The 26,190-nt window shown below is 37.7% G+C and overlaps 2 protein-coding genes across 3 annotated transcripts in view; both read right to left on the reverse strand.

Moving 5' to 3' along the window:
* Positions 1-26,190, reverse strand: part of LOC136240029 (uncharacterized) — a 96,975-nt gene that overhangs the window by 30,227 nt on the left and 40,558 nt on the right. For both annotated transcript variants that reach the window (XM_066030827.1, XM_066030828.1), the window contains exons 5-8: positions 22,093-22,154; positions 11,602-11,639; positions 10,532-11,439; positions 10,406-10,478 (exon numbers count right to left, since the gene is read on the reverse strand). In XM_066030827.1, the coding sequence (XP_065886899.1) occupies positions 10,406-10,478; positions 10,532-11,439; positions 11,602-11,639; positions 22,093-22,154 (1,081 nt within the window). The remainder of the gene's footprint in view (positions 1-10,405; positions 10,479-10,531; positions 11,440-11,601; positions 11,640-22,092; positions 22,155-26,190) is intronic.
* On the reverse strand, positions 7,749-9,400 carry LOC136241225 (uncharacterized). The gene is made up of 3 exons (XM_066032409.1): positions 9,037-9,400; positions 8,206-8,978; positions 7,749-8,155 (listed from the first exon to the last, which is right to left on the reverse strand). Exons 1-3 carry the CDS (start codon positions 9,398-9,400, stop codon positions 7,871-7,873), a joined length of 1,422 nt encoding a protein of 473 aa, XP_065888481.1. The 3' UTR covers positions 7,749-7,870.

Here is a 26,190-nt window from a genome sequence, read left to right on the forward strand (position 1 = left end):
ATTTTACAAAAATTAGTTAGAAGTTAGTAATTAAGTTAGTATACACAATTATTATTATTATTATTATTAACACTTTACAGTGACCAGCACTGAAGGTCTACAACAACATGTGCTGCAGCCTTAGGATTACCTAACCTAGTTTCAAGGACTTAGACTTAATGACTTATACAGTAATTAGTATCAAGAGTTAATAATAAGAGAGGAGAGTGTCTAACGCTGTATAGGCCTGTAATAGATGATTGCGCAGAAGTTAAACGGCTTCCTTTCCGTGTAACGTACAGGCTTCTAGTATTTGTTCGTTTCCTTATCGCAATTAGTTTAGCCGCACCGTGATGAATCCTCGAGAATATTCGAAGACTGAACTAAAGACTGAGCTGTATGTACAGGGAACAGTGCTCCTTCAATTGAAGAATGCTCAAAGGTAGGGTAACATGGCGACGCAGTGAAAATTCGAAGCGATACTCCGCCTTTGGTTCAGTGTTTATTGGCTTCTCAGACGCTCTCCCCCAGAGTTATCTTCGAGGTTAACAGCCACACTTCTTTACGCAATAGAGCGATGCTCTTCGTGGTGAACTTGAACATCGAATTGAACGCACGCCCTTGTGTCTGGGATAGCCTTTGTGGTTAAATGCGAAAATATACTAGCCAGTCTGTCGTTACGCGGAAAAGAAGCCGTTTAACTTCTGCGCAATCATCTGTTACAGGACTATATGGCGTTAGACACTCTCCTCTCTATATTATTAACTCTTGTTAGTATGTATAAACAGTTTTACATTGATTATGCAACCACAAACTACTTCCTGACTTTACATGTGTACTTACTGTTGAAAACTTTTTAAATCAGCTTTTTTACATTAAAATATTAAAATTACGCTATATAATCTGACAAGTGCAACTATCACAATATGAAATATGTCATATTGAATCATGACAGTAAATTTTGTATCAAGTAGTAGTATCAAGTACAGGTAGTTAGTACTACCTGTACTTGATACTACTACTCAAGTACAGGTAGTATTGAGCATGTATATTCTCTGCTTACAAGGATCTATATGAAGATATTACTTTTTATTAGCAGCTAATAAAAAAGAATATATGTAGTAAATGCAATGTTTTCAGTATAGACCAAAATTTTGAGGGATTCTTGCAAAATATGATTTTCCAACTTTAATTTTATTCATGAAATTCCAAGGACAATCAAAGGTGATATATGTAACCAACAATTATATTTTCCTGAAGCTGTTATTTATGAAATTGGCAAAAATTTCATCCTTTAAATATACTTTGAAATTTCACCATTTTTTGCACTTACACATCAACACAACCATGCATCTCAAAATAAATTAAGTAATCAGTCTGAAATACAGTACACTCTTTATACAGATTTCATTTCTCACAAATGTAATCCGTATAGTGTTAGTTTATTGCCAATTTGTATTGGGATTAAAACTGCATACCAGGTGATGGTCTCCTTGTTTTGTAGGAGGCATGACGCATGATTGCTTTTATGCATTTAGTGTACTGACTGTGGTATGCCAAAAGGTATGTGTCTATAATCAAAGTAAAGTCTAACAGCAAAAAAACAACAACACTATTCTCTACATTTGCCATCAAGAAATGCTTGCCATCAGTTGGTAGTTAGTCAGTCAGCAGAGTTCCATTGAAAATTCTGCAAGAAGCATTTCAAGTGATTCTTGAAGCATGTTTCCATTCATCTTGGCTGACAGTGAAAGGTGTCAATCTGGTGGTAGCATGTGATGGCTTCCCTTTGTAACAGAAATAGTCCATATATTTCATAGTGGCTACTTTGATTGCAAGGGTGTTTTTTGAACAGATCTTGGTTCGTAATGCTGTGTAACGGGTTGAACTTAGCTGACAATGAAGCGTAATGGAAAAAGTACTGAAACAAGCTGGAGTAGTGCACAATATTAAAACACAGTAAAGCAATAAGAAGTGTTATATCCCTACTGTGCTCAAGATACTATAATATGGAAAAGCACAGGGTGATATAACACTTCTTATTGTTTTACTGTGATTTAATGTCATGCATTACTCCAGTTTGCTTCAGTACTTTTTATCATTGTGCTATGTTCCCTATTCTAGTTGAAAATTCCAATTTTTTTGTGTACTTGTCTATAGTAAAAAAGGAGGGGACAGTCACAGTTGCAGCCTTTTGTGATGAATAGTCTTTGAGTTATAACACTACACAATTGGAACCAGCAGGTGCTTATTTAATCAATCACAACTCACTAATGAATCAAGCTATGAATACACAGCTTGGCCCAGTCTGTTTGCCATGAACTGACAAATTGATTAAGGTATAGTGTTTTTCCTGTACGTCTCCATGCGGACAAAGAAGAATGCTATTCCAACAATGAAATGACGATGGTAAACTTTGCACCATAAATTATTGTGTGGCTATAAGCAAAAAATTGTTCACTTTTGATAAAAGCACCAAACTTGATTGGTACAATATTTGCTTGTTCATAATAGCAAGAGTTAATAATAGAGAGGAGAGTATCGAACTGCCGTATTGTCCATCAAAAATGATCCCGTGAAGTCCTTCCATGTTTGTCAGTAAATTCTCGTGTATTGTCGTAAACTGTCAAGGTGACGATGAGAGGAATTCAACACGTTTGTTGTGTTGGCCGCATCACAGTGGAATGGACACCCCAAGACGCTTTGCTTCAAGGACAGTTCCTTCTGACGTTTGCATTGATCGAGATGGCTGTGGCGCCTCAGTCAGCAGAGATGCGAGTGACGTCGAGCAGAGTGATGAATCGTGTGAGCAGTGGGAGACAAGGCTCGAGAGTGTCGCCGGGGTGCAGAATGAAGAGAGGAATGAAGCATTAGTTGTTGTTCTTCGTCGGTCTCCGTTGAAGTTCAAGAGGCTTTTTTACAGAACATCTGTGATAACCTGAGTGGGATTTTTCCAGACTTGTCGCTGTCAATGGCGCATGGTATGGTAGATAGCAGTCCAAGACGCGTTCCATTTTTGTTGAATACGCAAAGAACTTTGCATTATCATCCTCCTTATGGTATGGTGTCCCGCATACAAGTAACCGTGCAGTATAAGACATACACTGTTTGTGTGATGATGAGAATATGGAGAAAGGAAGTGTTTGAAAGTATTGAAGACCTAGCTGACATTTGCAAGATGATAGGAAATGGTACAAATTTCAAGTTTTGCCCTGGAATTGAAGTGAATCACTACATGAGCGAATACCACCATTTTATTCGGTATCATATCAAGAGTGTTCGAAAGACTGACTTTCCTTTCCTTCAGGTTGATTCCAAGACGTGCCAGTTGTTCTTTGAGGTAGCACATAATGCAACTGCAGCAGAGAAAGAGGCCAGTGAATTGAAATGTTATCCCTGCAAACGCTTAGTTAACAATTTAGAACACCAGAAAAGGCAAACTGCTAAAGAAACTCCAACAAGGAAGACAAAATGTCAGCGACCATCATCCAGAGCTAAATTGTCTTATATGAGTCCTGCCAGCCAGGCTAAGCGCAATAGGTTGGCTCAATATGAGAGTACAAACAGCAAAAGAAAACTGGCAGCATATGAAGATTGTGAAGTTGCATTAAATGATGACCAAAATGACGAGATGTGTGATGTTGTGAGGAGCATAGGTGAGGATGAACTGGAAAAATTGTACTTGGAGGGGGAAAAGCATGGTGTTGGCAAGATAATGAAGGACATTTGGCTTTCAGACACTCAGCAAAGGAAAGGAGCATTTTTTGATGATCAGGCTAAGACTAGTAAGTTATTAATTTGTTAGCTTGGCAGTTATGTATTGTTTCATTGTAGCTTTTGGTGGACGTGGTAATCGTTGGAGCTCAATCACAATAAGAATGGGTATGTTCAATGCCTTCATGGTTTTAATGATGTTTAAATATTTTTTATCTTGCAGCTTTAGCAATCTATACTCGTAGCCCTGCTGCTTATGAAGCTTTGAAAGATTTTAAAATTCTCAAACTTCCTTCAAAGGCCACTCTGCAATCTTACAAAGGAGCATTTATCCATGAGCCAGGCGTCAGTGCTGCGTGTATAACAGATCAAGTGTCTCGCTATCTAGCATTTAAGGAAACATCTAAACAGCTTGGGCACCAAGAGCCTCCAGGAGATGGAGCTTTAATATTTGACGAAATCAAAGTTGCCTGCCAGCTCATGTGGAATTCATGGAGTCATCAGTTAATGGGCTTGGCCATGACATCCAAGAATCTTGCATCACTACACGATGTGTATTCCATATTACAACCCTCCGAGTCCAGCAAGCAAACATCTTATATCCTACAGTTCCTGTGGAGGGATCTTACCAGCGAGTTTGATATTGTCGGCCCCTACTTCACTTCCTCATCAAGTGTAGAAGCAAAGTTTGTGTTGGCATCTGTCCTTGAAACAATTTAATTGTTCCAGTCACATGGACTCAAGACTAGTTTGCTGGTGTGTGATGGTGGCTCTTCCAACATAGCGACTATTAAAGCCAGCCATGGTCATCATGGTGCTAAAGGTGTACCGATAATCGGATCGGCTACTATATCGGCTGTCGATATTGGTAAATTTAGCCATATCGGGTATCGGAAATAAGCGTATAATTGTACGGATAAACCCGATATGAAGGCGCATGCGTATAATATAGCACATCTTCTATTTAATGCGTATAGCACGTTATAGTATGAATAAACAAGTGAAGCATGGCTTCATCGCCTGAGTCACGAGATAACTCACTTTCGCCGGAACCACCTGATTTGACATCGTCGTTAAGTCTAACATCATCATTAGGTGAATCATCACAGTCGGCGGACTCTGGTCAGTCGTCACGGCCCCGGCCACTCCGCCCTGTCTGGAGATCTCCAGTGTGGGCTTTCTTTGTTATTTCAGAAGATTCCAAGTATGCTAGGTGTAACAAATGCCTAGAACTGGTTGCTCGTGGTGGTAATAATGCAAAGTCTTACAACACCAGTAATCTTGTTCATCATTTAAGGTCGCATCACTCGAGAGAATATGCCCAACTAACAGACATGAAGAAAGACAAAGAGAAAGAAAGGGATGCTGCGATAAAAGAAAGAGCTAAAGCTAGTGGTATTGCTGGTTTGCGCCAACTTACCTTACAAAAGACAGAAGATTGCTCTAAACCATGGGATATCAACCACCCAAGGGCTAAACAGCTACACAAAAAACTAGGGGAGATGATTGCACTGGATAACCAGCCAATTTCAATGGTGGAAGATACCGGTTTTGTGAGGTTTGTTGAAACATTACAACCCCAATACAAAATCCCAAGCAGAAAGTATTTTGCAGAAACTATTATTCCCAGTATTCTGGCTGACGTGAAAACTGGGGTAGAAAAGAAACTTTATCCTGAATCAGATAACTTTGCTAGATATTACAGCTTTACAACTGACATTTGGAGTTGTAGCATGGCAGGTGAATCTTTATTGAGCTTGACAGCTCATTGGATATCAGCAGATTTTGAAAAGGTATCGGCTGTTCTCCATGTTTTGACCTTGGAGGGTTCCCACACCGGAGTTTATATCTGCGAAAAGTTTAAAGAAATGTTATCAAATTGGAATATAAACAAAGAACATGTTCATCTTGTTCTGCGTGACAATGCATCAAATATGGAGAAGGCTATGAGAGATGCAGACCTTAACAGCTATGGCTGTTTTGCTCATACCCTTCAATTAGTTGTGAAAGATGGAGTGATTAGTCAAAGAGCTGTCAGTGATCTATTAGCTGTTTGTCGCACTATCGTGGGGCATTTCAAACGTTCCACTACTGCATATGACAAGTTGAAAGCAATTCAGCAAAGGCTTGATCTGCCACAGCATCACTTGAAACAAGATGAACCCACACGCTGGAATACCTCATTGTATATGTTGGAGTCCATCATAGAGCAAAAGGTTGCTCTAGCCACTTATGGTGTAGATGGTTCCATTCCTCTCTTGACAGCATCACAGTTAAACGCAGCTAACAAAGTGGTGAAAGTTTTAAAGCCTGTTGAAGAAATTACAAAATGTATTTCTAAAGATGAAGCTACTATCTCTCTTATTATACCATTGGTATGTGCTTTGCAGAAAACTTTAGAAGAACACGATGATGACAGTGGTGTGCGTAGAATGGAGGCAGAAATACTTAACTCTTTGCAAAGACGATATAGCGATATGGAAACAACAGATTGTCTTGCATTAGCCACCATCATAGATCCAAGATTCAAGGATAAATCTTTCAGTTCCTCATATCAAGACGTTAAGGCTTTGTTGCAGGAGAAGTACAAAGAGTGGTATGAACTAGTTCAAGAACCTCTAAGTCTAGAGCCTCCTACTGCTAAAAGAGTTGCTGTAGATACTGCTAAAGAAAGTAGGCTTTGGGGATGCTTGTCTGAAATTCTTTCCAAAGCTAGTAACCCCACTGATGTTGCCAGTGATAGTTCAGAGAATGAAGTTAATCAATACCTTTGTGAGCCACTGTTGGATTTTAAAACTGGTAATCCACTTAAGTGGTGGAAATGCCACCACCAACGCTTTCCTGTGTTAGCGAAAATAGCCCAGAGGTATTTAAGTGCACCACCTACAAGCGTGCCTTCTGAACGGCTATTTTCTGGTGCTGGATTGGTTTACGATGATAGGAGTAGATTAAATCCCAATATGGCAGAATCATTATTACTTATTCGATACAACCTACCACTTGTTCAAAGATTCAGTAGCATTTAGTTCATCAATTGACATGACTTGGGCATTCACTTGAATCACTTACAGACATTATAATTTTTTTATTGCTTTGATTTTTGTATATGCCATCTTATACAGTGTAAAATGCATAATATAAGAAGTTGTTCATCAGTATGTCAACGCTCATCATATGTGTACTTGATATATCGGATCGGATGATGTTTATCGGCTTAATCTGTAAAATATACATCGGTCATCGAGACAGTAAAAAATCCTACATCGGTACACCTTTACATGGTGCCTATTCATTAAACAGTGATCAAGCAGATGACAAGTACCGAGTAGACCCATGGATGCTCAACCCTTTCAACCCACCCCACAAAATTTTCTGGCTCATTTGTCCATCCCACCAGGTATATATAATAATGCTGTATGCACTTTCAACAGTTACATTGTACTGTCATTACAGCTGAAGAACATGATCAATGCTTTTTTCTCTTCAAAACCAACTGGGTCAAAGCTTTTTCAGCGTCTTGGTAATAGTGTGTTTGGATGGTCTGAATCAGTTATCAAGAATATCAACAAAGGATTTGAATATTTTTCTAAGTAGCTAGATTCTATTTTAGACAAACGTATGTACAACAGTAAATTGGGTGTGTATTAGAAGTAGCAATTTATACTTATCTACCATGTTGTGATAACTAAGTATTTAATGTGTGTGTGTGTTCCATTTGCAGATCCAGCATATTCCCAGACTTCTAGTACACAAAAATCCTTTTTGTCATGGCAAAGTAAGCTTTCAATTGTTAGAATGTAGCTGCTTTACAATTTATTTTATAGCTTGGGACCTCTTGCGGATAGATGTCTATGGCTTCAGAGGATTTACTAAATGGTTTTTTAAGACCTACCCAACTTACTTTATAGCCCCCCTGCGACTTTCAGGATCATCTGTGGAGAGCCTGTTTAGTCAGTATAAGCATAGCTCTGGGGGGAAGCTAGATGCAGTGAATTATGTTACATCCCGGGCAGCTCATCTGGTTAAGCAGTCAGTCACTACCCATCACAATGGAAAGCAGTATCGGGATGAATCATTGAACATCATTGAAATCCCATTACAAAAAAAAACATACAACAAACATGTAAATTAAGCAATGACAAATAATTTTTATGTACACTAACTACAATATCAACTGTTAACTTTGTCCTAATTTAGTTTCCATTTTAGCATGATGTGCTAGAAGTACTGGACGCAAGTTGACATCTACTGTAGAGGCTAAACCTTTCTTGGTAGCCATCTGTTGCTTCGCTGATGATATAATTTCTTGTATCACTGTATTAGATATTTTGCGGACAAATGTGTGGTAAACATTATTCACAGCATCTTCACTGAATGTATCCATGTTGGGCAACAACCCAGCTAAAATCTGCTTGAAACGAATCGGTAGGTCGGCATTCTTCTTCACTTCTTCATGGGCAACCTTTAAAACAACAGTGCAAGTCAGAGTACATATGATGGTAACCATCGTACCTTGACTATATCCTGTTCCAATGAGTTTGTGCTCATGACTGCTCTGATTGCATCATTAATAGTCTCTATGAATGTCACAAAACTTGAATCTGGAAAGTACATAAAGCCTCTGTCACGGTACTTCAGGTAAAGGGGTAAACTAATTTTATCTTTCATGGTCATCGTCATTGCTTTAAGAATGGTTATTTCCTGTGAAAGTTGATCACTTTGTGGATCGGGGCACTGCTTGATTTGTTTGTAATGTGATTTCAGCATTTCACAAATTGCAGCACCACCAAATCGAAAATATACATCATCGGAGTCATTTGATGTGGGATGTGAAGGCTTGTCCACAGAAGCAAACAATGTCTCTTGAAAACTTTCAACCCGTCCTAATAATAGTTCGTACACAGTTGATGATAGTGTCATCATCACTTTGCTGCTATCAGAAAATGGTACAGAGCTAGAATCACAAAAATCAAGCCAACGCATTCTGATTTCTGCTACTGACTGTTGGGCACATTCATCCAAGTTAATGGCTGTCAACGAATATGTTCTGTCCAGGAGAAATGCAGCACAGTGTTGGTGCAACTGTAACTGAAACTGTAAAAAGGGGTCCACTTCCTGCTTGCACTGTATGTACAATTCTCCGAAACGAGCATGGTGACGCAGTAAAATATCACTCAAGAGTATTTCATCATCACACAAAGTATTAGCAAAACTTTGTAAGTGATCTGCCAAGCACTGTTCGCTTAGCTTTGTCCGAACAATTTCACTCAGCACTAATGTATCCACTTAATTTATATGATCTATATACTAAAGCTTGCCTTTCCTTCTTGTTGAAAGTCTTACGAGTCTGCTTTTTTGTTGGTTTATCAGGGTGTTTATTGTGTTCAGGCTGGCGCTCAGGTGCTTGTGATGAGGAAACATTCGTTTTCGAGCTTGAACAATCTGCTGACGATGATACATCAGCTGTTTTCCCACTTCTGCGTGTCCGTTTCTTTGTCAGTTCACAATCTTCAGGTGATGTCGACGAGGGAGTTTGCTGTTTCCGAGGCTGTTTCGCATTTGTACTACTGCGAGTAGGTTTTGTTTGCCCTGTGAGTGGCAATTTTTCCACAGATTTGCCTGGCTCCACTTTTCTTATTTTTCTACCCGCTGTAGTAACGTGTTTAGATTTCCTTGCATCTCGCGTCGTGCCTTCTTTAGATGCCATGCTTCAAGTATTGATCACGTGGATTATAATTAGTCAGGCAGATGGCGCGTGCTAGACCCACATAGAGTTGACACATTCCACAAGAAGCCAGAGGACTTCACGGGATCATTTTTGATGGACAATGCGGCAGTTCGATACTCTCCTCTCTATTATTAACTATTGATAATAGATACAGTGCCATTTTAAATTATCAATCATATCACGCCCAAAGAACCTAAAGCCAATCGAAAATGTATTGGGAAGCCATTTGATAGTAAATATATCAAAACTTTGCATTTGCAAATGGATGGTCATATCCAAAAGCTGAGGTGTCCAACCAGGTCATTAGCTTGCAATGTTATGAAGCATAGAGGGTCGAAGTATACAAAGCCATAGATGTAGAAGCCATATACGTACAATGTATTATTTCTACTGAATTGTGCCTGTACTTTTTACACTGAAATATTGGCTCCACTAGAAGTGTTTTAAAACACTTTATTTTACCACATTTTGAAAGATTTTCTGATTGTACGAAATACACTCATACTATTTCAAGCAAAACACTGAATAGACTTATATGGTTTCTTGTCCAGCTAAAATGAATTTATAATTTAGTTTTAAAGTTCCCAAACATGCCCTAAGGCAATGATTTTGACCTGGCACCATATCATAAAATGATTTAGTACACTACAAAAATTGGTACTTTTAGCTGCTCTACTACATAAATCCCCATAACACATGTATCTTATGTACGAACATGAAACAAAGTTGTACTCACCATGAACAGGTGAATCTGACGGTATATAGGTTTTAGTGATTTGGGCTTAGCTTCAATGCATTCCAAAGCAATTAAAACGTGCAATTTTTATGTAGCACACATTTTTACCCCTACATTTTTATAGAATTCTGCGAAAATGGCTGATTTTAGTTCAGCGGGCCACATATGGACATCCGTTTCAGTCCTAGCACACGTCTTCATAAAATATCTATTAGTAGCTATTCACTTATATAATCTCTGTAGCTTACCTTCCATGAGAACTTCCTCATGAGTTTGTCCAGCTTTGGGTGCTCCCTGTATTATTTCTGATGTGGTCTCAATCTGTGTGTATGAACAAACTATTAATTTAACACTAATGATATTATTAAACTGACATTGTGGCTATTGAGCACGTCATGTGATTCCGGTAAGACTGATACAGGTGACATGATACACTCTGTATCTTTCTTACTCACATGACCACCATCTCGACTTTCAGGTGATCCACATGAACATGTATCAGTTTTAATGCCCATCCTTGAATCAGAAATGATTTTATCATTAAGTGAATTCTTCGTTTCATCAGAGGACATTATACAAGTGCTGCTATTGGGTACTTCATCGTTGAAGATGGACATGCCAACAACACTTGAAGATGTGTGTCCACAGGATAGTTCAGATGGATGTTGTAATGTATAATTGCCACTTGATAAATTTGTAAATCCTTTAGTGGGTATCTTGCACACCAACCCATTACAAGATTCATCAGTAGCCACTGGGGATGGAGATGAAAAAAACATGGTAAATTCTTCGTGCTCTTCTTCTTGCAAACTTCTGAATAAATCATCTCCTTCTTCTTCATCATCATCATCATCATCATCATCATCATCATCATCATCATCATCATCATCGTCGTCATCATCACACTGCAGGTCACACCATGTTCTTTGAGATGGACTGGCCGTATCGATTGAGTCTGAATCTGAATCCATAGACAGGAGAAAACCATTAGAGTATTCAGCTGAAAAAGGCCGGAGCTTAGTATCCCTAGTGTCACTTAATTCATTGTCAGAACTCGATAAACTACACAAGTTAATGGAAAACAGACAATCGTCCTCTGTATCAGAATCCATAGTTAAAAATCCATGACCATTTAAAGATCCAGATTTAAATGTATCTGTGTTGTAGAGAGATTGAAGGTATCCATTTGATTTTCTATGATCTCGAGATGGTACAACACTATCATCTGTAACAGAGTTTCTTCTCCTAGCTTGCAATCTTTGGTGACTACTTTCTACCGCAGCTATATAGGTAAAATAAATTATATACAGATCTACTAATCAATTCTACTAGCTAATTAACTAAGCTGACTACCACTAGCAGTATTAGTACTGAAACGCATCATTTCAGCAGTGATACTGTACTGGTAGAAGAAAAACATTAGCTAACTTCATATATATATAACCTTTAAGCTGGCTGTACGATCCTGAAAATGATCTTTTGCTGGAAAATAAAGACAAAAGCAGCAACATAAAATATGACAGTATACAAATAGCAGAGATCACCTTTGCTGCCTTACACAGAAAATATACACAGATACCAACCACAACCCGCCCAATCCACAGCAATAATTCTAGCAATATTAAACTGACTAATCTAGCTACCATGGGGGCAAAGTGATATGACCAAAGGAACTGCAAAGTCTTACAAAGCCTCTGTAAAATCTCGGTAAAATATCAAATCGGTAATGCTTGTATGACTTGTTGAGTTTGAAAGGCAAACCCTGTGTTGTGAACCATTTATAAATACTAATTATAACCATCTCAAGATCCAACTAGCCTGGATGATCCAACTAGCCTAGTAAATAATCCTCTTTTTCTGATAGCTTCCATGCCAAAACTTGCAAAATTCAAAGATCTAGATTCTTGCACTAGACTTTTTTCTGACTTGTGGACTCACTTGCTTACTCTAAGTTAATGAAAGTTGGTCAATCAATAAAAGGGCACCCTAGCTTTCATATTCCCTTGAGTATACATGTAGTGCACCCCAAGGTGACTGGTCAGGACAACAAGATCGTAGCTACATTGACCACTGGAGAGGGGGCAGTATAACTCTTAAAGAAAAGGAGCTAGCTATTTGGTGGATGCCCAGAGGCCCTCACGTATAACGTCACCAGATAACAACGGGAATAATCTAAAACCAGTCCGTGATCATGCCAGTTGCATTGGTTCAAAAGATGATTGATCAGGGCAGGCATCTACCAGCTACTCATCTACCTGGTGCTTCAGGCTAAGTGTTAGTTGTACTGCCTAAATAATTTGCACGCCTGACCTTCCTCCCAAATCATGTCTAATCACTCAGTGGTCAAAAGCTATAGATATGGTAGCTAGTCTACCCTGCAATATGCTGCAAGCAACATAACTTATGGAGTAGTGCACTATGTTAAATAGCCATTACAAGTAATGTTGATGCAGACATTGGTGGGCCATTTGTGATGATCAGACATATCACAACTGTAATTCTTAATCAGTACCTTTTTTTAACATGTGTCATTATTATCACATCACTATACTTTTCATTACCAACCCTATATAGTAAATTGCTGTGTAAAGTCTTTGCCTCGTCGAAGGATCAACTCGATGCACATAAGCTAGAGTATTGTGCTTCGTGTTTATTTTAATTATTGATTGTAAGTTACAGTTGATGCTACAAAGAAGCAAACATATGAGTGGCGCTTAAGAAGAGGAAAGTAATATACATTGATGAAGTAGAGGCATGATGTTGGTGTTTTAAAGGGGTATAGTGCAGAATGGATGACTTCTCTTGGCCAGTGAAATAAAGCAAGTCACGAAAGTACAAACAGAAATACGTGAAACTCACATTGCAAGTGTACTTAATGGACACTACTGGACGTAAGAAGCTAATTAATTCTAATGAATGAGGTTAATGCATGCTAGCTACATTAATAGATAATAATTGTACACATTAAAGTGCTACAGAGATACTTGGATTCTCACCTCGTGACCTTATCTCAAATGGAGAATTAAATACATGGATTCGTTTATAGTTTGTCTTCTATTCTCTCCCCTCATATCAGTTATGTTAGCCATGTTTTAATACTAATTACTCTGCCACAAATATTGCACACTTTCGTTTATGTGTGCAACATACATTGCGTCACAGTCATCATTGTTACACGGCTTTGCTATAGTGCCACACCATACCCCTTTACAATAGCTACTTCATGGTTAGAAAGTGCTGCATGTGGAACAAAAGTGCTGCATGTGGTAAGTTTTGATCAGATGCAATTCACAAGAGAAACTTTAGCAATAGCTATAAGATCATATTCAATCTGCACTGATAATCATATAAAATATTATGCACAATTTGATTGCATACAATATGTATTTCATTAATTCCATTTATAAATTCATAAAACATTACACATAAACAACACGAATTGTACACAAAATATTGATAAATGCAATTAATTCTCAGTAGAAGTGCATCAAAATTTGGTACTGTATGCTACTGTCTCAGCAAAAACCCAACTTGTTCACACAAGCATGCGTATTGAGAAAAACAAATTTTAAAAAAAAACTAGTAAAATTACGCATGCTACAAGCAAGGTTTTGGCCATTACTCAATGAAGGAAGGTTCAAATCAATCAAAACTATATACCATCTTATTCGCCTACCCATGGAAAATTCAAAAACCTTTGTTTCGTATCTGTAGCCCCAACAGTATGCGTGTCACATGTATTTGTTTACGATGTGGTAAACATAAACAAGATTGTCATCATTTCTTCAACTAAATTACCTTCATACCCATATGCGTAAGTGGCTAACAACTATACGATTGGCTAATCCATGACGAACATTTTAAGCCAAACAGCTACGTTGTAAACTAATGCAAACGGAAATTATGGCTGCAAATGTAAGCGCCTGTAGTTTATTTTTAGTATAGTCACTGTACAAATCTACTGACAATAGTGTCTGTAGTTTCACTTGTCACATGCCAAATATTCAAAAATGCTGTGTTTTGATTGGTACCGCCACATATAGTTGCAGCATGCACAAGTCTAGTATGCATTTGTGACTAGACCCTTTTACAGCAAGTGCCACCCAACTCATCAAAAAGTGAGTGGTGTAAAGGGTCGGCCATGGCAGACTATACAAATTTATAACTTGCTGCTATGCAATATTCCAAATTTCCGGTAAAGGAAAACTAGAGCTATACATTCCTGTGAAAACCACAGCAGAGTACAACATAGGGAAAAACTATTGCTCGGACACCATGGCCAATCAAAGTAAATAATCCAGCAATGAAAGATCACGATGATACCATCAGTGCGATCCTAAAAGCTTTCAATAAATTGTTATAGTTTTTTTAAATATTCAAAGAAATTTTGTACTGCCTGCCTGCCTGCCTGACTGCCTGATGCCTTCAAGCAAGCATAACTTTATAACAGCTGAGGATATGGGCTTGATTTTTTCACTGTTGGACATTGCTTTGTCTGGAGACGGGCCTTTTGGCATACTGCAGTACGTACAATGCACACATCATGGACTTACCTTTGTCCTCCTTTGTGTCCCATTTCTTTTTGCTGACAGCCCAAGGTGTCGAATTCACGGTAGCGCGATGCATGGCTTCCCTACAGTGGATTGATTGCAGAGACAATTCCAACACTGCTCTATGTTTGTAACGCTGTGTAACAGGCTGCACATAGCTGAAAGCGAAGTGTAATGGCTGCTACACTTTTGAGGCAGTAATTGATAGTTGGGACATGCAAAATGTTGTATTTTCATGGTGACTGGATTGATTGCAGAAGCACTTCTACTGTTTTTCACTTGTAGCATTGTGTAACGGGCTGAACATAGCTGAAAGCGAAGTGTAATGGCCACTGCACTTTCGAAGCAGTATTTGATAGCTGGGGTGCACGTTCTGACAAAAACATTAATTCTGCATGCATTCTTTTGATAAGGTATGTGTGGGTTCACCAGTCATAACAATGTTATAAAAAAAGTAAACAAACAAGTGTAAGGAAAATTAGGAATTTTAAGTTCGATTAGGAATCATAGAAAAAAAGACCAAGACTGAATTCAATAGGGATTAAATGTTCACTAGTATATCTGCAGGTATAGGCGACCTCCCTTGTTTCCCTACTTTCTTTTTCTATGGTCCCTAATTGATATTAAAATTCCTTACACTTGTTTATATAAGGTTAGCTTTATTGTTGTGTAAATATAATCTAGTCCAAAACAGCCAAGCTGTAAAAAAAAGAGTGAGGCCCTCAAAAAAGGCTATGGTGAAAAAAGATGTGAAATCTAAGGTGGCGGCCAAGAAATGGCTGTGATGGTAGGTTAATGATAAAAAATTTAATAACGACAATTCAGGTGAATTTTGTGCCGCTTTATTTCACTTCTTTTGTATTTGTATATCCCAACCATAGGCTGGCTTTGGAGCTTTATTAACCGATCTTTTTTCTTTACCACAGTTACCACAGGAAGAAGAAAAAATGAAGAAGATTTTAAATACTTTAACTTATCAGTAAATGTACAGTACAAATTATATATATATATAAATTATTTATTATTCCCTACGGATAACTTGTTTGCAGCTGATCTCTCTACTGGGTGACTTGAAATGTAGCTGAACTATCTACAGGATGATTTACTTGTAGATGCTCACTATTGGTGATTTGTTTCTAGCTGATCTCTCTACAGGGTGACTTGTTTCTAGCTGATCTTTCCTTTTTTCTAGCCAATCTCTATACAGGGTAACTTGTTTACACAGTAGCTGAACTCTCTACAGAGTGACTTGTTTGTAGTTTCTTTGTAGCCGAATTCTCTTCAGGGTGATTTGTTTGCAGCTGAACTCTCTACATGGTGGTTTCTTTGTAGTTGAACTCTCTACTAGGTGACTTCTTCTAGCTGAACTCTCTACAGGGTGATCTTTTCATAGCTGAACTCTCTACAAGGTGATTTGTTTGCAGCTGAACTCTCTACATGACGGTTTCTTTGTAGCTGAACTCTCTACAAGGTAATTTCTGCTAGCTAATCTCTCTACAGGGTGACTTTTGGTAGTTGAACTATCTGCAGGGTGATTTGTTTGTAGTTAAACTCTCTACAAGGTAATCCTTCAAGCTGATCTCTCTACAGGATGAATAATTTCTAGCTGATCTCTGGATGACTTGTTTCTAGCCGATCTCTCTATAGGGTGACTTGTTTGTAGCTGAACTCTCTACAGGGTTATCTGTTTGTAATTGAACTCTCCACAGGGTGATTTGTTTGTAGCTGAACTCTCTACAAGATGATTTGTTTCTAGCTGATCTCTCTATAGGGTAACTTGTTTGTGGTTGAACTCTCTACAGGTGATTTGTTTGCAGCTGAACTGTCTACATGGTGATTTCTTTGTAGCTGAACTCTCTACAAGGTAACTTCTTCTAGCTGATCTCTCTACAGGGTGACTTGTTTGTAGCTGATCTCTCTATAGGATGATTTGTTTCTAGCTGAACTCTCTACAGGGTGATTTGTTTGCAGCTGAACTCTCTATATGGTGGTTTCTTTGTAGCTGAACTCAAGGTGACTTCTTCTACTGAACTCTCTACAAGGTTATCTATTCGTAGCTGAACTTTCTACTGGGTGATTTTGTTTGCAACTGATCTCTCTACATGATGGTTTCTTTGTAGCTGAACTCTCTACAAGGTAACTTCTTCTAGCTGATCTCTCTACAGGATGATTTGTTTGTAGCTGAATTCTCATCAGGGTGATTTTTTTGCTGCTGAACTCTCTACATGATGGTTTCTTTGTAGCCGAACTCTCTGCAGAGTGATTTGTTTGTAGCGGAACTCTCTACAGGGTGATTTGTTTGTAGCTGAACTCTCTACAGGATGGTTTCTTTGTAGCTGAACTCTCTGCAAAGTAATTTCTTCTAGATGATCTCTCTACAGGGTGATTTGTTTGTAGCTGAACTCTTAACAGGATGGTTTCTTTGTAGCTAAACTCTCTGCAAGGTGATTTCTTCTAGCTGATTGCTTTACAGGGTTCTAGCTGATCTCTCTACTGGATGACTTGTTTCAAGCTGAACTCCTTCTAGAGTGATTTGTTCACAGCTGAACTCTCTACAGGGTGATTTAGTTGTAGCTGAACTCTCTACAGGGTGACTTGTGTCTATTTGAACTCTATACAAGGTGGTTTGTTTGTAGCTGAACACTCTACAGGGTGATTTTTTTGTAGCCGAACTCTCTGCAGGGTGATTTGTTTGAAACTGAACTCTCTACAGGATAATTTGTTTTTAGCTGAACTCTCTACAAGATGGTTTTTGTAGTTGAACACTCTACAGGGTGATTTGTTTCTAGCTGAACTCTCTACAGGGTGATTAGTGCACAGCTAAACCCTCTACAAGGTGGCTTCTTCTAGCTGATCTCTCTACAGTGTGGCTTGTTTGTAGCTGAACTCTCTGCAGGGTGATTTGTTTGTAGCTGAACTCTCTACAAGGTGACGTTTTCTAGCTGAGCTCACTCTTGTTTCTAGCTGATCTCTCTAAAGAGTAACTTGTTATAATTAGTAAAATTGAATTCTTTACAGGGTGGATTTTGGTTGCTAAACTCTCTGCATGAAGACTTGTTCATAGCAGAATTGATTTCTCTACAGGGTGAATTGTTGTAGCTAAACTCTCTACAGGATGCATGACTTGTTGATAGCTGAACTCTCTTCAGTGTGACTTGTAATAATTGTACAGTGATATATTTGTAGCTGAACTCTCTACAGGGTGACTTGCTTGTAGCTGAACTGTCTACAATATTAACTGGTTGCTGCTGAACTCCTCTGCAGCATAACTTACAATGTAATAGAAATCTGTAATGGAGTAAATCATGAACTAGATGAATGCTCTATTAGGGTGAGTGTTCTATCAGAGTATCTCGATCTCGCATTTGTTACATGGAGTTGGCTTTCGAATGATAACTCAGTGGTTTGTAATCCGATTGTTCTGTAATCCGATTGTTCTGTACTACTGCAAGGACATTCTAAGATGACTATTCCAGCTACACACCCATTTTCAGCTCACTGCTCTAACTGGTAAGCGTGAAAATTATTGGTATTTTATTCACGAATCTCGATCGTGCAATTGTTACACACCTTCGGTTTCATGTCATATCTCCATGACCTTTATTTCGATTACTTTCAAACCACCTAAAGTATTCCTACAATGGTTGATCTATACACAACATGATTTTCAACTCATTCCATGAAGCAGTCTACCCTGTAGGCATGTCAACAAATCGATCTTGTTTTGCACGAATAATTGGTCATAAATCCTTAACCGTTTATCGCATTTGCACCAAATTTAATACTAGGTTTCGCCTTTGGACTGCTTTTCTGTGTCTCAAATTTCAAGGCGATCGGAGTACCTGTCTGTGTTTTATAGCAATTTTTGCAAGTGCGCGAAGACACGAAAAGAAAAAAACAAAACAAAGAAAAAAAAACCGAAACTTTGGCTGCTTGTAACTCGGAAATGGCTTGAGCGATTTCCTTCAAATTTGGAATGTTGACTCTCCTAGCTGACGGGCAACTCTGCAGCAAATTTGGTTCCAATTGGATAAGGTATCACCGAGAAACAAAGGTGTGAAAATTACATTTTCTTTCTTCCTGTCAATATACCCACGGTGTGGAGCACTGGCTTCTTGGGCCGCATGACACACTATTGTGTGTCTTGATAAGCTTGCAGTTCGAAAATTAATCTAAGTTATGCATAATATCTCTTGGCTTTATATATGAAAAGAATCACTTATAAGTTTGTAGTAAATACGGAAATGGCCCTTGTTATGAGTACGTATCTGAAAATGTTCTTTGTTTACTGCATATTTCACAAAGCAGCTGGAATTTTACTAACACAATTAGTTGTTCTCAGCACTAGGGCTGGAAAGAAGCTTTGAATTTTTCGTGGGTTCGAAGGTTAAGTAAACTTAGAATTATAAAATATCCTTCGAAGCTTCGTAATGCACTCATAGTTTATGAAAGAATTACAAATAAAGTCATTATCTTTATTGCAGCTGCTTATTCCTCTTGCATGATCTCTCTTTGTGATTGATCTTCGTGTGCCACACCCACTTTTAAACCATTGCAGTTCAGCTTGCTACCATAGTTGCAGCCTTAAAAACACCTTATAAAGTGATAGATAATGCATGGAAAACGTCCTTTTAGCCATTGCTTGGAGTTTATCTATGCATGATTGCAGTATAGCGGACATGCCCATATGCAATTGATCGATCGTGTCATTCAGTAATGCTGCTATGTACTTTCCAAACGCTTACAGACTTATTAAAAAGTTAAAACTTAAGAAGGATGTGCATAAATACAAGAAAACCTGTAACTTATTAAATGCTATCCCACTAGGGACCTGAGAGAAGGCTAAAGCCTGTCAATACAGGGAGTCTGAAACACGTAACTGAAACGTTGAAGAATGCAGGAAAAAAATCCCAGACCCAGTAGTGACTTGATCCCCAGTAACATGCAGTCTAGGCATGCGCCAGCAGTCAGGATCTGTGATCTTCTCTGCATTTAACCTCTACTTAATCATTGACATCTCGCCATCAAGGCGTTATTAAAAGAAAGCTAACACTGAAGCTTCGAATGTTTGAACATTATATTAGTGAATGTTCGAAGATAAATCTCAATATTCGTGTTAGCCCTACTCAGCACTAGAGCTGGGCAATAGTAAAAAAATATCGAGTATCGAGATATTTTTTCAAATAGTATCGTGATATTTAGCCTCTACACTATCATGATGGATGTAACACTTCTAAATGACTACTAAGTAGTTCTATTCGTGAACCATATTCTTGTCTTTTCACAAGAAAGGAGCAATGATTAGGTGTAAACAATGTATAAATTAGCAAGTTTGTTTACAAAATTCTCAATTGTACAAGCAGCTAACTACTGATCTGTCATTTAGATTAGAGGTGTACCGATATAAGAAAACTAAACCGATCCGATACCGATACGATATGGATTAATCATTTTGAAACCGATACGATACCGATACGATATACCGATATAACTAAGTGTAGCTATTTATATTTGAGGAACCACATATGCCATATTTAACTTCATTTTAGCTACTGAAGAAACTACTGAAGACAGTCTTAAGATTATTGGCTATGCTTGGTTACCCATGGTGGTGTGGCCTCTATTGACAGCTCAGATTATAAGGCACCCACAAATATTTTAATACATGCCCCTGCCAAGATTACTCCGGATTACTCCGCATTTTAATGGCTTGTAGAGATGGCTGGTTGTTTTATGCTGTGTTCTTGATTCATCTTTTTGCTGTTTCCCCAGGCCCACCACTATGAGTGTTTGTTGTATGATTGGTAAGCTTTGTGACAACAAAACAGTAATTATCCATGCACTTAGATGGCTTCGCATAGCGTGCTGCTTTTAGACAAGGAAGATAACTACTGTTTCCTGCCCTTGCTAGCTAAATAATAGGGTTTATAATGTAGCTTGATCATTGGACAGTCCTAAAGGTAGTTCAGTTGTATATCGGTGTATCGTATCGGTTTTTAGTAGCAATATTGGTTGGAGCCGATATAGTAGAAATGTCTAAATCGGCCACCGATACGATATGTATCAGTATATCGGTACACCTCTAATTTAGATACTATCGTGATACATATCATTATCGTGATATTTTTTAGCTATCGATCGTCTTGTGAAAATTTTGATATCGCCCACCTCTACTCAGCACTAAAGCTTGATAAGAATTTCCATTGTTCAATATGGATGAAGGTGCCTTCCCACACATTAGTAACCACCTGATATCCATTAATCCTCTGTAAACAGCTTCACACAGCCATGGAAACTTGCTTTAATTTGCTTGTACCTTAAACAGACAACTAGTCGTAACAAAATTTTCTGCAACAGCGACTATAGTAATTGCAAGGCAACAGTACTTATTTCTACTGAAAGCACAGCAAATTAAATATGATGATTTTCATTGCATATAATTATGTAGGACAAAGCAACAAGTTGAGACTGTACAATCCTGGTGTCCAGTTAATATTATCCCTTGAATTAATCCCCTACTTACAACTTTTAGAAAATAACACACAGTATGCCATTAATTATTTTAGCTTGTTAACACACAGTATGCCATTAATTATTTTAGCTTGTTTTGCAACAATACACGCAAATTATTTAGTTAATAAATGTTGAACATGTTTTAGTACCTCATATGTATAATTGTGTTACCCTGCATTGCTAACGACAGCTCATCTTGAACACATTGCTTAAATCACAAATTAATTGCACAGAAGTATCTTCTAAACTGTAGAATTATACAGTACATAGCCAAGCTCCCCATTAAGTAATTTCAGTAATGGGCACACACCCACTCAAGTAAGTATGACTATAAACTAAAAGAAAGCTAAATCTCAACACTACATAAGCAGCTTTTCTTCATTCATTGAATGATTTACTGTAGCTCAAAGATAGTTTGCTCATGAGGTGTGTGGACAGACAGGCAGACACATGGTTTTCCCCAACCAAATTCAGGAAACCAGGTGCATGTCCACAGCCAGGTTTCAGTTAGCTGTGGGTGTACGCCTGGTTAAAAACTTGTAAAATTTCAGTGGCTAAATACCAAAATCAACATTAAGTCTACTTACAAAATCATAATTACAAGTAGTGATGCCACGATATGAAAATTTTAATATCACGATAATCACAATAACATGGGACTTATAGTCATGATATATTAATGAATTTAAAATGTTAATGTTACACAAGACTGATTCTCTTCAGTCAATCTATTATACTTATACAACAATGATGTGACAAAGTTGACACTTAAATGTTTCTGTCATGATTTATCGTTATATATGGTATATCGTGGCATCACTAATTACAATATACTCATAACTAACTAAGGTAAATACATAGCAAAAAATTACCGAGGTCTGCCAACTGAAGGTCTAACGATCGATGATGAATCTTTGTGAGATCTCCTGAACATCTAAATGTGTTATATTAAATAAATATATCATTAAGCTTTATGCACATTTTCCACTACATAACTACTTATAAATAAATGCTGAAATGTGTAGTGGTACAGTTCTTTACTGTACAGTGTTAAGGCACAATATGCACTAAACAATAGGTATTAAGCTAGGATCAGTGTTGCACCAGTAATCAGATCATTTAATGCACATTTCAGCAGTAGTTTGTGCATATATCAATATCAGACTGGTACCAATGAGGAAAAATGCGATATTGAAGTACAGTAAGGGTCATTAAAAAGTCTACACTCTGTTTGGTTTTAACAATAGTTAAAACAATAGGGAAACACTGTCAATTTTAACAAAATACTTATGTAATTTGTCTGTGTTTGCTAATAATGATATGAACTATTTTAACTTTTATAATTGTTAAAACAATAGTTTTAACAAATCTTATTGTTAAAACAATAAGTTAAAACAATTTTTTTAACAATCTGTATTGTTAAACCAATCATTTTAACAAATCACTTAAAACAATAGTTTTAACAATTCATGATGTACAATTTACTGCATATCTGTGGCTTTGTCAAAAAGATAGTTCCATTAAACTATGGTTTAACTACTGCTAAACCAAACAAAGTGTAAACTTTTTAATGGATCCTACTGTACTTTTAGGAATTCAGGCTTGCATGTGTGCATCTAACAATGCTTACATATGCATTAAATTAATTGTGAAACAAAGGATGTAAGTAAACTGCTCAATACCATACTACATTAGTACATTGATTACGAAACAAAAGTACATGCACTATCTGAGAATGAGCAGTAGTATTCATAAATCTATAGTGAATAATATCAGCTATGACTAATCAAACAACATGATAATACTGTTTAGTAGGTTTTAATTCCTCTAAAGTGACACAGCACTAAAAATTCCATGTTTAAAAACCATCATTGAAAAATCATATGTGACAAAAATCACCTTTACAGAATAGTCTTACTCCATTCAATATCAAATGCAGCGTTAAAAAAAAAACAAACAAGAAAACACATCCAGGCATCTATATAGAATTTTTCTTAAATTATCAAAACCTGCACTTTGATCTGCCCACCTCACTGTGTGATCACAGTCGCAAGGCTAGAAGCCAAGCGAAGCAGCACACAGCCACCTTTCTATGCTACAAAAACAAACTCACGGGTGAGATGTGCTCTGATGAATATCTACATTCTGTGCTTTGCTATTCCTATTTATATTCAATTAAATAGCTGTCTTCTTCTTCTGGTTAAGAAACCATACAAAGATCCATATTGATACTTTTCTTGTAGGAGCATATTTAGACATTACGAAACTATTTGAGCTGCTTAGCAAACTGTAGTATCCCTGGTAATATCAGGTAGCAGCGGAAGATGGCGGTATACTGGAAATCATTGAAATTTCAAAAATTCGCATACCCTCCTAAATTTAGTTCTAGCACACAGACCTTACAGGTTACACACAGACACAAGTCATATAGCAATTGAAGAAGTAATGTACCCTCTACTCCTGACTGCAAGTTCAGAGAAGTGGGGTCTTTACTTGCCGACTTACACCACAGGTAAAATGCGCCTTCGAAATAATCACTTGGCATCAAACTCCAACGAAGGAAGCACCTACAGATCTGTGATCACAACACTGTATGCTAGTATAGGCAACTAGCTATAGTCTGTTCGCATTCACCTGAGCCCTCGTTTATTATTAATAACACTCGTTACATGGGCCAGCTGCCCAAACATTTAGTAGCGCTGTGAAGCCCTTTAAATGCCGGAACTGTTAATCAAAAAAACGCTTTGATATAGGCAAGGACAAGTCAGTTATGAGGCTTTAAAAATATCCCATACATTTAGCATGGATGATTCAGGTGCGCAAACATGTTTACAACATGAAAACATGCTTTTTCCTGTACAAAACCATTGGGAGTGAACACATGTTCACTTCTTTGATATTACTATATTTGGCGGGGGCTCAGGTGAACACGTACCAACTATAGTGCCCAGTAAAAGAGAAGACTAGGTAGCTTTCAACACACAAGAGTAATTAACCATTATAATTTTCTTGGCATTGCAAAGTGCGAAAACATTGTAAATATTACTTACTACAGCAATAGAAGCCGTTTCTTTACTCTACTGGTCACTACGCCTACATATATTACACAAGCTAGCACAAATACAGAGGTCTAACTCACTAGTATACTAGAGAAAACTGATGTAGAAAAACTGTCCTCGCCATTTAGGATACCATACTAAAACCACAAATTATTATCCTTACTGCCAAATTTTCACACAAAGTCTGATACCACTACTTTTAGATGCTTCTAAGTCAAAGAAAATCAAGCGAAAAGTTTCAAAAGAAGCTTTAAGCAAGTGGTAGAAGTTACCCAAACAAGAGTTTCAGTAAATGTCATGGCTTCGCTGTGCTGTGCTATGTGCATACATCAGTGTATGTAGGGGCTAATGTGCCTTAGTTTCTTCACATGCATGCTTGAATACTGTATATTTCCCAATAGCATTCAGCTAAAGATATCTTAATGATGTAGTTCCATCAATACAACAGACAGCACTTATGATCTTGAGTGCGATTTAAGTCTGAAAGTAACTGTTCCATTATCACTGTACAGTTGTACACCTCACAACAAGCTGAAGAAACTCCATGAATGCCTTAAGAGATAGCCACTGGAGAAAAGCTGGCATGATGTTTCTGTTGGCAATGAAGAGATCACATATTGCAGTATCATGCACAATACATTACCGTATATCAGTTTTACATTAAAATATTTGGAGGTTTCACATGGGCACTTCATTTCCAAAGCAAAAAACTTGATGCAGCGAGTTGTCCTGTACTTTCCCCAGCACAGGATGAGCTGAAAACACCTCATGATGTTTTGAACTTGATGCAGCTTCTTAGTAACTGCAAGATATGCTCAGGAAACCCCGATGAAAAGTTTTTTGTGCTACTTAATGAACATGAAGGAGTTTTTAAGGACATTCATGGCAAGTATATATTTTATGCTGAATGTATGCATCATATATTTACTGCATAAATGATAATATTTTTGATTACATGTAGGATGTGACACAATTGCTAAGGAAGACTGCAGTTCCAATACAATCAGACATGCCAAATGCCAGATCCTTTTGCTAAGCACTTCACTGAGCAGCCGTTGTGAAGCATGCAGATTGTTCTGAAAGACAATGATAACACAGCTAAGCTGCCTTACCACAAGACCAGCGCATGATAAGACGAATCCAAACAGTCATACGCCTTTCAACAAACTGAATAGAGATGACCTGATCAGTATATTATGCCAACAAAGCACCCTACATGAGAATACCCAATGGAAAATAAAACATCTCACCACCAAGCTACAAAGTGAGGTGGAAATGGCTGTTTAGGTTGTTAATTCAGACACACATTCAAATATTCTGGATATACTGCAAAACCATGTCTCCAATTCATATCCTTTCCATACCTCTTTTGGGAACAACAAGTTAAGGCCTTGTCTATCTATCCTAAAGGCATCACCCTATGATAATTAAGTGGGCATAGTATTTGCACTCTCGATCCAGTGGTGCTTATGAAATGCTAAGGAAATCTGGATGCTTGAAATTACCATCACAAAGAACACTGAGAGACTATACACATTATACAGAAGCCCACATTGGTTTTTCTGCAACAACAGATAGAGAGCTTTGAGGGTTGCTAATTATACAACCAAGTACTAAGAATAATACGAAACGCGGTTAAAATTACGTCATAAATAAATAAATAATTAATAATTAATGTTTGAGAAAACTACGAGGCCTAGAGACATGAACTAACCGGGGATAGATTTGCCTGTGAATGAAGGCACAAACGTATAATCATCGCTCCTGTTTGTGCTGATGACTTGACCTTACGTGTAATTCTATATAACGCCCAATACCACACCCTTGCTTAATTACTTACATATTGCGCGAAGAAGATTAGTGATGCCCGTGCAGGAGAGCCAGAAGCCACTTGTGTAAACAAGAAGATTA

Source organism: Dysidea avara, chromosome 12 (genome assembly GCF_963678975.1).
Source record: "Dysidea avara chromosome 12, odDysAvar1.4, whole genome shotgun sequence".
Taxonomy (NCBI): Eukaryota; Metazoa; Porifera; class Demospongiae; order Dictyoceratida; family Dysideidae; genus Dysidea; species Dysidea avara.

What these genes read in the sequence shown, in the direction of transcription:
- LOC136241225 (XM_066032409.1), bottom strand. Translation starts at nt 9,400, where the DNA reads ATGGCATCTAAAGAAGGCACGACGCGAGATGCAAGGAAATCTAAACAC. An exon ending in ACCAACAAAAAAGCAGACTC is followed by an intron (nt 8,979 to 9,036) that starts GTAAGACTTTCA and finishes ATATAAATTAAG; the next exon opens with TGGATACATTAGTGCTGAGT. An exon ending in TGGAACAGGATATAGTCAAG is followed by an intron (nt 8,156 to 8,205) that starts GTACGATGGTTA and finishes GTTGTTTTAAAG; the next exon opens with GTTGCCCATGAAGAAGTGAA.